The 13,514-nt window shown below is 35.2% G+C and overlaps 1 protein-coding gene across 2 annotated transcripts in view; it reads left to right on the top strand.

The window, feature by feature from the left end:
- Positions 1 to 13,514, top strand: part of LOC138696384 (uncharacterized) — a 485,809-nt gene that overhangs the window by 347,292 nt on the left and 125,003 nt on the right. For both annotated transcript variants that reach the window (XM_069821275.1, XM_069821276.1), the window contains exon 3: positions 9,419 to 9,538. In XM_069821275.1, coding sequence (XP_069677376.1) covers positions 9,419 to 9,538 — 120 coding nt within the window. The remainder of the gene's footprint in view (positions 1 to 9,418; positions 9,539 to 13,514) is intronic.

Raw genomic sequence — 13,514 nt, forward strand, 5'->3', positions numbered from 1 at the left:
AATAGCGCCGGCTGGATGTAGACTTTTTGTTCAGTTGTGCAGTTTAATCAATGGTGTTGCTTTCAGAGAGCTCTTCTTCGGTCCCAGAGGACTTTTTGTCTCCCAACGTGTGTTTTATAGATTTTCGTTGCAGTGTCCGGAGGGACGAACGGTGCGATAGTTTGTGTAAATATTCAACTTTCATTTGCGACTGAAAGAATCTGTCACTTACAAAAAAATAAAACTCCGCCTTTTGTCTTTCACACGTGATACAACAAAGCTTGTCCGTTTCAATATTGGCGTCTTTATTGATAGTCGTGAAGAATATAAGCGACTGCTTTCAGAAAGATATGTCGAAACGTTACAGTACACTGCTTGAGTTAGTAACAGGATACTGGATAACTGTTATATAAATAAAATATATTATACAGGGTGATTCAACATAGCAATTAGATTTTTGTATTCAAAACAATATAAAATTTAATAGCAGTATCGTACTGCATAGGCAATATTATAAAATCTAAGTGTTCAAATATGTGAAACAGCATTGGCGATTCAATATGGGATTTGAAAGTCAGTTCTTACACTTCTTTCATACAAAGAACTTTTTATTTTTAGTTATTTTTAATAGAACAAGATATAGTTTGTATAACGTGATATAAGTAACAAAAAAAATTATATATATCTTCTCACCATTCGTGGGCTGCCACAAGGGTCAAAAAGTACTTAACCATAGAAATTTTTACAAGTTCATGAAAAACCATTGATTTTGTTTTAACAATGAAATTCCTACAAGTACATAATTACATTTTTTTTTGAGATTAGTGAAATGTTATGTTATGTTTTATTTAACGACGCTCGCAACTGCAGTGGTTATATCAGCGTCGCCGGATGTGCCGGAATTTTGTCCCGCAGGAGTTCTTTTACATGCCAGTAAATCTACTGACATGAGCCTGTTACATTTAAGCACACTTAAATGCCATCGACCTGGCCCGGGATCGAACCCGCAACCTTGGGCATAGAAGGCCAGCGCTATACCAACTTGCCAACCAGGTCGACGAGATTAGTGAAAATATACCTATTTTTAGAAAGGTAAGTGTTACAAAAAAAGTAAAGAATGCTACTGAACTTAGTTTGATTTCGAATATAGGTGATTCTTCAGGAGAGCAATTGATCCTTTCAATGCAGCTAAGGTTACAATCGGAATAATACATGTGGGTATTCCAAGCCTTTTAAACATATCTTTCATGAAGAGAGTAGCGGTACCTCTTGCTCCAACCAGAAGTCCGATTACTTCAAGCTCTTTAAGCTGGTATTTTTTGAGGTAATAGGGAATGGCAGGATTGTAAATATTCTTTTTTTTTTTTTCATTATCCACTTTTGCTGGCTGTTCCTCATCCGTTTCGAAACGCACAGTGGGATCAATTATGTATCCAGATCTTGTAGATTCCTTGAAAGCTATTATATCTATGCGCCGTGTACTGCCAGTGACGAAGAGACCATGTACTTCTTCGAAGGTGTTGTATTCGGCATGTTTAAGGGCAGTGGCTATAATTGATCGTACTTGGTGGTGTCTAGCGTTTCGCAGAGCTTCGCCGTGCGGACAGGATCCCAGGACGTGTGCAAGAGTTTCAACCTCGTTGTGGCAATGCCTACAACGGTTGTCCTGAGATCTTCCCGGCACAGCACGTACTGCAGCAACATTTCCAACTATTTTAATGCCATCGCGCCATTCGCTGTTGGAGAGTCCTTCTTGTTTACAAATCCATTTGTTGGCACCAGGATATTGTTTAAATAAAACTACGCCTTTCCCTTTCTGTGGATGATGACGACACCAAATATCAAATTCTCTGTTCCTCAGAAGGTTACGAATCTTTGTAACATTTAAGAAATGTTCATTCTTATGAAATAAGGCATCTTCTGGAACAATGTTCAGAGATTGGGCACATCTAATGCTCTCTAATGTCATTAACTTCAAGGGGTTATTCTTTGAGACATTTTGAAACAAAAAAGTTGAATACAATTTTGATCGCTTTTGCTTTCTTTTTGAGAAAAAATGTTTCAAACGAAACATTTCATAGCGTCTTTTGGGAAAGCGATTGATATAATTGCCAATATGATCAATCAGTTTAAGAGAGCAATGTATTATGATAATAAATTATTGAAAGAATTTTAGTTTCATCCTTCAAATGTGGAGAAATTTGATGCGAACAAATGTAACATTTTAAAATTCCTTTTTGGAACGAAAAGTTACATTTGTTCGGATAAAATTTCTCCACATTTAAAGGACAAAGCTAAAATTCTTTCAATCGCTTATTTTCGTAATACATTACTCTCTTAAACTGATTAAGCATATTGGGAATTAAATCAATGGCTTTCCCAAAACACGCAATAAAATGTTTAATATAAAGCAATTTTTATTTCGAAAAGGAAGCAAAAACGTGGAAAATTGCATTGAACTATTTTCTTTTTTATATATATATATACCTCAGAGAATAACCCTCTTAAATTAATGGCACTACTTACGGTTCACTATGTATATACATATACATATGTTATTTTTATTTTTATTGGTTGTTTTACGACGCTTCATCAACTGCTGTGGTTATCTAGCGTCTGAATGATATGAAGTCGATAGTGCCTGAGAAATGAGTCCGCTGTCTAGCTCCGAAAGTTAGCTGCATTTGCTCTTAATCAGAAATTTAAAAAATTACCATTGAGACAGTTTTTAAATCTGTGTTCGACAGCTGTGGAAAATAATTTAATTTTGTATGTTGTCTGGTATGCGGGAAACTGTATGCTCATGCCACATGCAGAGCGAAAGTAATACAACCGATGCGCACACACGGAAAAGCAATAGAATTCAACCAACTGGTAGAGTGATGTCAGTGCAGTGCTGAGCAGTGCGATGGGCTACGGCGGGCTTCGAAGCCCAATGCGATGGGCTAGGAAGCGACCGCGCCAAACAATGTTGGTCTTGGATGGACTGGGATGGTGACGCGTGCGGGCTGGCATTGCTGAGCTGTGAGCTACCGTGCGTTACTCTGCTGTATGAGTGTCATCCTGAAGTTGAGACTATGTCTTCATTATTCTTTTTGATCTTAACGTTGCTAGTGTCTTTTGCTGTTAAAGTGCTTTTCGATTAAATGTATTTTTTTCTCTCTCATATCTGCATGGAACATTAAAAAAAATATTTCTTACGGAATTATTCTTCAACTGTAGTGATCGCAGAACGTTTTGCATTTCGTGTCATCGGCATGTTCGCCATTGTAAGGAGAAATTCCAATCAACCAATTAAAGTACGCAAAAAGTATTTAAAGAAAGGTAAAAACAGTTGTGTTTAGCTACTTGTTTGAGGAAGAGAATATATTGCCCCTTTTTATTCCTGTTTAACCACGTATCGTCATCGAAAGGAACCGAACACGCCAGTATGCAATACTAGGTAATGCACCCGACTAGATTGTAGCCTACTACTTGCCTCTCATGACGTCTTGACTATGCACTGACTTCGCCCTACTCCATAGACATTCCTACAGTACGTGGAAGTAAAGCATGTAAACTAAAATAACCGAGTCCATTGAAAACCGGTAAGAGGCCTTATGTTCAGTTCATGTTTGCCGAGTCTTTGTAGCACTGAAGCGCCCTTTGCGTTTGTTCAGTATTTCCCTTTCCTTACATATGTTCAGTGCCATTATCTTTAGTTCCTCCTCTCCCTGCGCCTTTATGCTTTACCTTCCTAAGGATATCAGACACATATTTTGCGAAGTTACGAATAGTAATGAGAATAGGTAATTTTTCTTATTATTAATGACTAAACATTCATACAAATACACGTATAAATAAATCAAACAATATATTTTAAAAAGTATTTGTCAAAGTACCGACTAGTACGTGCAATGTTCAAACATTACAAAGAAAACCAAGACATTGCAAATTTCGTCTTATTCCATATGAAAAAAACTAATCGCAAGATATGAGCTGAAACCCTTAAGCGGTTTAAAATAGTGCCCTGCAATGTTCGAACATGAGAGAGGCAGCCAAGACATTACAAAATTCGTCTTATTATATATGAAAAACTAATCGCAAGGTCTCTGCTAAAACATGAAGGAGTGGGAGTGGAGGACAGCCAATATTTTTATAACAAAATGGAACAAACACGACAAGCCTTCTTCTGCAGAGCTAACATCGACGAATGTCGAACTTCGTCAGACTCAACTAACTTCAATCGAACATAGTGCCTGTAATACTTTCGTGATCCGTATAGTCACACAAATATTGATACCGAGCAACTGTGATTTATTTGAATATTATGTGAAGAATGTAATTATAGCTATTTTCTTTCGGTAATTGGTATAGTAACAACTGTCATGTATTTGAAAAACATGTGATGTACCTATATGTACGTATATTTCTGTCAAAATTTAATAATATATTTTGTAATAAAAATTACCTGTCCTTACAACTAAATAATACTTCACAAGATTTGTTCTAAAATCCTTACTCAGCTAAAAGCATGAAGGGTTGGGAGAGGAACTACAAGAGCACAGATCATACAAGGCGCAAGCCCGAGCGAGCGAGACAGATCCGCTTCTTCAAAGCAGACTTCGGTTCTTGTCACGCTCGACAAACTTGAACCGAACATACAGCATGAAATGCACGACACTATTTTGTATAGCCTAAATCCTTACATGGCACATGATCAATGTCGGCAAGACTGATAAAGAATACAATCTTTGAAGAAAATATTCCAAAGTAAGTTTTTCATAACATTTTTAGTAGCCTGCTACCACATTTTCATAGCGTAGCTACCGCATAGAGTTAATATAGACTAGAGGGCTTAGTTTTAATTAATAACGTAGTACATAAAATGAATTCAACACCTTAGTATTGACACGACTTCGTATCCTAACAACCCTATATAATTATTAACATAGATTTCAGTATTATCTTGCTTGCATACTGCTCCGTGACTCTGAAGTGCATTCGACCGTTCCCTGTTTCAAGAGGCAACCGTCTGGTTTCAAAATAAGACTTGAGTTAATGTTTCTCGATTAGGCGGAAGGGAGTGTGTCTGTATATGACTGCCGCACCGCTATGCTAATGCATGCAAATGCTGTGGCCACGCACTTAATCCTGGGATCGTGGTGTGAAGTTAACTCGCTCTGAAAGTGATTTATATTGTGTTCGTAGGGGCGGAAATTGCTTTCGAAAAATAGTAAACTGGTAGTACGGATTTAGACCGAACAAAAGTGAATTTCATTATCAGCAGAAGTTATGGCTATCAGTTGTAGTGTAAAAGAAACCGTATTGCAGGACCTGCAGCTTAACCTCATTATCCACCAGAATCTTAATACCGGTATTTCGAATTTTTTAATTTACTGGTATTAACACTGATGTTCCAAAACCATGTAGTACAATATACAGAGTACCGGTATTTCAGTGCTTTTGTTACGAACTTTTAAGTGTAGTAGAGGTAATCAATATGAGCAGTTTTCATCATTATAGGAACCCATATCTGATAACATTCTACTTAGTACTTACAAGCCTTCATAATATTATGTGTAGTCAGTGTAGCCAGCTAGCATTAAACTTAGGGTCATGTTTCTGAAGTTCGATGACAAACTCCCTCTTTACTGCAAACGTTGGTAAATTCTCTTAGACATTGTTTGAGCTAGTTTGCATCGTAAATGATATTTTATCTAAAATTGTAGCATTTCTTTTATAAATGCTTTTATAGTTCCCATTGCGCTTCCATAAGTGAGTTGCACATCAATAAGTTGTCTTGATATGAGTTTTCTCGTGATAAGATACGAAAGAAACGAAAATTGTCTGTACATAATGCTTGACCCAAATAAGTCTAATATCATGCAAGAAGGGTAGCTACATTTAAACAGAGGTTAGGTTTCAGTGCACTGGCCTTGAGTTCGATGCCAGATGGCTTTATTTATGTACCCTGTAAATAAGGCTTCGTAACTATTCGCATGAAGTTTGTAATGTTTCCAAACATCATCATGCTAGCATTCCCTACAATGTTACTTAGACCGGTTAGCACATACAGTATATAACAGTGTTGTTTGTACAGTTCTATTTTCCAAGTAAAACACTAATTTATCGCATGAAAATATATAGTTTAATTACTTTTAAAATGAGAGATCTGTGCATTTCGAACTGGCGGCTCTAGGTCAAGCAATGGATTGCACTTGCCCAATTCTTCTTAACTAAAGTCAGCTGGGACAGCTGGAATTACCAGTGTTTCAGTTCACAGTTATCAGTTTAGTGACTCATGCGTGATTTGTACTTATGTACATTTGTACGTGACATTTTCCGCCAGTTCGAAATGCACAGATAATAGTATTTCAAATACGTCTCGTGATCCTTTATGTCATGACGTAACGGCTGATAAGATGCCTGCGAGACAAAATTGCTCTATTAAAAGGCATCATATTTACTGTATCTTAGTATTGTTATCTATTTCTTCGTCTTATAAAATAATCGAGCTGAAATTGAAATAAGTTAGTATAACAATGAATTCAGTGGTTTTGTCTTGCAAGCAAAATAGAAAAGAGGAGCTGTGATTTTCAAAGAAAGTAGACTTTATAAATTCTGGTTTACTACAATATTGAATTAAGAAAAGAAGTAGCCTTCAGGATTACTAGCATCCAAAGATATATTTCAAGAGTCATAATTTTGTAAATGAAGTTGCAATGATTTTAGTATGCAGGGAAGTAGTTTTCAAGAGTTTGTGTATAATGAGAACTCTGTTTTTCATACAACTGCAGTTGTAATGCTTATGGCTCATTAAATTAATTACCATTATGGATGAGAGTGTACGCTGTCCCATAAATGGAGACAGCACTACAATTAATTGTATGAAATGGGAAGTTTTTGTACCGCCGAGGGAATATTTCAACTCAAAACTTCGAAAGTTCACGCACTCATTTCCCCCCTACTTAATTATTGTTTAAAGAATAAATTAGTTCTGTACTTAATAGAAGGCGGAGCAGCACAGAACATAAAAGTTGGAAGTTAATTACTATTTATAGCACAGAAATTATATGCAGTGATACCAGTCGCTTTGTCTGTGTGTGTGTGGTTGATGTTTCTCCTCTGGACTAATATGAACAAGTACAAAGCAGGTATTCCCCGCAATTCCACCGAGTTCATTGAAAAATCTATTTATAGCCCTATATAGTGGAGTATAATGTTCATAAAATTCCTTCTTTATAACTCTTACATAATACGATACGTCAAATTTAAAAGATCTGTGTCAAATCTGCAGACGTATTTTACCATTGAAACTAGTGATGTCAGCATCCTCGAGATGTGATACTGTTCAATAATTTCGTATTGTTTTCTGTCTTTTCTTCTCCGTCATATGACGGTTTCTCACCAAGGAATCGATATTAGATTCCGGACAGATCCTGTTATACGTACAGTATGTGACATAGTGGCTGTGGTGTACAGTAGTGACAAAAAACCGGACCGACCCTTGTAGCTGATTTCAGAGCCTTGTTCACTCCAGAGCACGATAGACTGGTAACCAGGACTTTCGTGGTTCGAATCCTGCATGGGAAGGAAACTTTTTTTTTTTTTGGTTCATTATTCAAATTTATTCCCAATACTTTTCGATTGCTGGTAAAATTCATGTTCTGGGAATAATAAGTTAATTAAGTAGTAAAATATCGCTGCAATCGAAAAGTATTGGGAAGAAATTTGAATAAGGAACAAAAAAAAGTTTCCTTCTCAGGCAGGATTCCAACCACGAAAGTCTTAGTTAACAGTGTATCGTGCTCTGGAGTGAACAAGGCTCTGAAATAAGCTACAAGGGTCAGTCCGGTTTTTTTTTGTCACTACTGCACACTTCACTTCGTCTACAATAATTTGTCAACCACCATTATTCTGTTTTCACTGTGTTACATAATCTTGACATTATATGGCCATTTAATTTAAAGTGAACTTTTAAATGAAGAAATAACGTAGTTAAATGAACCGTTGATGTTATGATTTCTGGCGAAACAGTTGAATGTAGGTACTCAGAGAAAGAGGAAATTTCTGAATGAAACCTGACCAACACCATCTTTGTTGACAACATTTAGCCGAAATTTATGCTCAGGTTTCCAAGTTATAAAATCAGCGCCAAAATCACAGAGTGATCATCAAACTATACCTCATTCCATAATATCTGACAGGAGATTCTCCTCCTCTGTCGGCAGTGTTTTCTTCTCCTGTCAGACTTTATGGAACGAAGTATAGTCTTCCACAGACTGCCGAATATGAAGGATTTTGGTGCATTAATATTGAGATCATAGTGACCACAAATTTTACGGCCTACAATTTATTAAATAACCCTTCAAATTACATTATCCTCTACTGTAACATCTTCATAAACTTGGCCTATTTTCAACATAAACTTTTCAACAGCTCTCATTGTGACTGTTGATCGGTTTAAATCCCATGTCTTTTTCTTCTTAACTCACAAGCAAACATTCTCGTGGGGGCATATAAAAAAGTTAATTTTTTTCATTCCACCATGTTAATAATGTCAAAATAAGTGCATATACAATTTTGGCCACTCCACCACAATTACGAGGTCATCCAGATTTTCCCCTGGGGTCGTTTACAGAAAAAAACACAATTTCGTGGAAAGATTTATTGAAACGGATACAGCAATTGTTGCGCTATTTTTCAACATATTCCCCACTGAAACTGAGACATTTGCCATATTTTATTGGGTTATTTTACGACGCTGTATCAACATCTAGGTTATTTAGCGTCTGAATGATATGAAGGTGATAATGCCAGCATTTGCTCGTATTGGGTTGAGGGAAAACTCCGGAAAAAACCTCAACCAGGTAACTTGCCCCGACCGGGATTCGAACCCGGGCCACCTGGTTTCGCAGCCAGACGCGCTGACCGTTACTCCACAGGTGTGGACCATTTGCCATATCATAGGATCAATATTTGTATCCTTTTGTCGTGCTGAATAACTCTGTTGATCCCACGGTATGACAAATGTCTTGATTCTGATGGGGAATATGCTGAAAAATAGCGCAACAATTGCTGTATCTGCTCCAATAAATCTTTCCATGAAATTGTGCTTTTTTTGTAAACGGCCGGAGGGAAAATCACTTTCTGGACGACCTCGTAATTGCGATCGAGTGGACAAAATTTGTATAAGCATTTGTTTTGATATTATTAACATGGTGAAAGAAAAAAAAATATATTTTTTTTTTATCTTCCCCCATGAGAATATTTGCTTGTCAGACTTGAAATGATAACCACAAAGTTCATACTATATGGTCTATTTCAGATATTAAGTAGCTTCTACCGTTTACAAAATTTGCAGTTAACCATCAAAAAATTCTACAAAGCCAACTGTCTAGTAGTTTCTGTGTAAGTGTATCATTGGAGAGTAAGAGTAATTTATTTCTGCTTGCAGCCATTTAACCCAGACGTCATCTTGGTTGCCGCCGGTCGAAACCTGGGCAGACACGAGTGGAGGATTCCCCTATGGCTGGGAACAAGCTGCCGACAGTGATGGCAAGCCGTATTTTATCAAGTAAGTGCCCAGCTATGTCACTTCTCACACTATCCCTCTCCCCCACTGTTACCTTACGCTATGACGCATGTCCACCAACTCTGTAGTGATGCACTGTCGTGTATCCTTTGCTGTCCCCTGTTTAATCAATCACCAATGGCGGCATCTTCATAGATTTAAAATGTCACAAATGCACCGGCTTTATTTTGGTGGTAGGCGATATAAACACAGCTTACACCACTGACTATAGGCCTAACATTATTTTATGCTACATTTGTTTCTTAATATCCTTTTGTATTAACTTAGTATAGCATTACCTTAAGATATTCCGAGTTAAGATCTTGTTTCAGCCAACAGAAGTCTGTATTAAAGCCATATCTAAATTCCTAGGACTTAATAAGTACAGAATGAATGAAATAACAACGAATTTATAGCACAATATATTGTATTGCTCCTTACTATGTATTGTAATAATAATTTCTGATGTACTTAAATTCTATTTTGCATTAATTTTCAATATTATTTTGTTACCGCAAGTTTACACACACTGTTAGCTTCTTTTCCAAATATTCGTTCTCTAAACTGAAACACACGCAATATCCCTGCATAAGTAGCCTACTTGTTTCAAACCTCTGGACAAAAATATCTGCCGCCATTCTTAACAGGTGGTTTGAGGTCAACATAGCTTTCTTTTGGATTTGTACTCCGTATTCAAAATTGAAGAAAGAGGTTCAAAGTTACTGTGTACAAGATCGGAGCTGTAAGACGAGTGTTTCACAGTGATCTTAACGTAAATACAGTCGTGATTAATTGTATCGAATATTGGCAGTACAGTAGACTGCTTCCATAAGGAGACAAACAATTCTGATTCCGAAAATAACTGCGTGTCTTAAGGCAAATTTTACCATTTTCACGTCACCTTACGTTATATTATTGTACTTCTTTCTTGTAAATATATACAAAACCGAATTGTTGAATTTACTGTTGCTCTAAGGTACGGTAATTAAGTTGGTGTAAATTAATCTTTGGTTTCCATGTGACTGAACTTTCATAAACTAGGCTATATGCTTCCGCAGCTCATGTCTCTATTACGTATTGATCTGTGGCCAAGTACAAAGAATCATGGAATCTTTATACAGAGTACTATATGATAGGATCTCACAGACAAATTAGAGGAAAGATACGTCACACAAAGATAATCATTCTTTGTTAAGGGACATAATCCCGATGATACGTCCTTAACCCTTAAATTAGCAATGTATCCTATAGGATACAACAGGTTAATAGGCTATATGCTATAATTTTAATAGAACAATAGAAAAAAATTGGTAGGAAAATTAAAATTTCACAATACTATAATATTCCACAACATATAAAATATGGACATTGCGATAGTTGTTTTCTTTACAGTCCGACACGGTTTAATAAACTAATGTGAGAAATGAAGTTTTGTCAGTTTAAGGATCGATGCATAAAAAAGTCAGATCTCCGGTAATTTTTTTTGCGCAAATCAAATTTAATTCTCCATGCATGTTCTGACAATTACAGTAAATTGTTCAAATTAAATGTCCAATACGTACAACAGTGTGATAGGAATGATAAGATTGACTGAAGGTGTGCCACGCAGACAATAAGCAAACTACTGCAGTTTAAGAGAGACGATAAGGACATAAGGAGCACAGGTATTCAATATGCGTGATGTGGAATGCGTTTCTGGAAAAGACGCATAACTCATGAAGGATTTGTCAATCGAACATTTTTTCGTTACAAAAAAAAAATGATCCTCGTTTTGTGATTTATCATTCCCCAAAGTTTGTAGGTGAATTACTGTTACACTCAGTATGAATTAAAACACATCTTATTCTACGTCACAAAAAATGTAAAAGGGGCTTAGTAAGAGATGTGTAGAAGCAATTTTGAATGATCATTCAGGAGTTATAATTTACGAGGGAAGTGAGAAAAATTTTAATCTGTAGGAAAAGTAGGATCCAACTACTAGAGAAAAGAAAAAAGATGCGAATAATTATATTTCTCAAGGAAATTAAATCCCAGAATCTCTTTGCAGAGAAATAGATTGCAGGAATTCTAATTTGAATAAATTCAGAAATTCTTACTTGCAGGAAAATTTGTTTTAAGAAATCTAATTTACACGGAAAGTAGGTACATTCTAAGAATTATAATTTTGCAAGAAAAAATGAAGTTTAAGAGCTATATATTGCCACAGAAGCTACTTTCAACAATTCTAATTTTCAGAAAGTGTGAAGAATTGCAATAGTTAAAGGATATGGATTTTTAGAATTGTAATTCGCAGAGAAAAAGTACATTCTAAGAATTTTATTATAATTTATATCTGAATTAGTCCATAAGAATTCTGATACGTTGAGGAACTAGATTTCAAGAATTTTATTTCCAACCGAAATAACTGTCATGGACTCTGCTTATAACAAATTTCGTAAGTTCCTATTTTATAAGAAAATATATAAAAAAACATTTGCTTAATTTTATTTAGATATTATGTTTTGTCAAACATTTTAAACTTTTGTGTTCTTATAGATTCCCAAAACTTGGAGTCATCTCCATTGCAAATCACATATAAAAATAACATAGAATACGTGAAAATGAATACTGACCCTATAGCCGTTCGTTACACGCAGCTTCTAGCATATTTTTTAAACATCGTGTAAATCAAGGCTGATATTTCTCGTAACACAGACAGTTACAATTAAACCCGAATAACATTTCACTGATATGTCAGAGGAAGAACAAGTGGACGGAGTTACGCAATAATAGACTAACCGACAATTAGAAAAAAATGAGATATTTGCACAAATCTGTTGATGGCAAGCTAATTGAACTCGGAAAAAAAAATCAAGAATGCGATATCTGAATTTTGCCGCTATTTAAAAGCAAAAATTCGTTTATTGCTAAAAATTAATTTATTTATTTTGCTTTGAAATATTAATTCAACTTCTGGTCTCTTATTAAAAATCGGTTTGCTTTTTTTGGTATTATTTGTGCTATTTTTTTTTGTAATAGTATGAATGTTATAATACTTCTTGCATAAAATGTTTTATAAAAAAAACATTTATTTCAATGCCCAATATCTCGAAACAGGTTTTTGGCGCTTGGTTTCTTATTGCGGAACTCCGTCCAATTGTTTGTATGCATCTGAAATCTGATTAGTGTAATATGTAGTCTGAGATGTATGCAATGGAGGGGGAAAGGAACTGGCTACCCTGCCCCATTATCTCCTGGCTTAATTGCCTCATAAGTGGTGCTTTTTGGTATCACTTGTGAGGTTCAGACCTGTCTTCGGACAGTTGACTAAACAACAACAATATTTTACTACTGAATAAATGTTACTAATATTTATAAAACAGTAATTCAATAACTAAAATAATGTCTTAAATTCTTTAAAATCTAGTAACAAAAAATATATACTGTAATTTAATAAATTTATACGCAAAGTACAACACAAAGACTATTTCTAAAAATTAATCAAATACCCCATACAGTAAAAATTTGACTATAATTAATAATTTAATCTACAGTATATACAAAAACCGTTAAATTCGAGTTTATTATTTTTTCCTTGCATCAGTGCTGATGTCTGTTTATGTTGTTACTTTCGATTTAAAGAGTTTCCAAAGTAACATATACAACAATGAAATGCTCCCAATTCTTTGTACTTGGCCTCGAATCAGAACTTGCAATATGAACTCCTGCTGCAGGATACTTCAGAACAATTTACCAAAAATAATTTTAAATTATTACAAAGTGTTGTAGCGGAATAATTTGCTTTATATTACCTCATCTAAATTTATTAATGCATACATAGACCTTTAACAAAGAAATCACTTTAAATATAGATTTACATTACAATCTATATCATTTTAGCTGAGAGTTCCGATCTATAGTTAAAATTGTTAATTCAACATATGACAATATTATATTTAGTCCTAAATAGTTTAAAACCACATGATAAATCTTTAAGTTG

Source organism: Periplaneta americana, chromosome 3 (assembly GCF_040183065.1).
Source record: "Periplaneta americana isolate PAMFEO1 chromosome 3, P.americana_PAMFEO1_priV1, whole genome shotgun sequence".
Lineage (NCBI taxonomy): Eukaryota > Metazoa > Arthropoda > Insecta > Blattodea > Blattidae > Periplaneta > Periplaneta americana.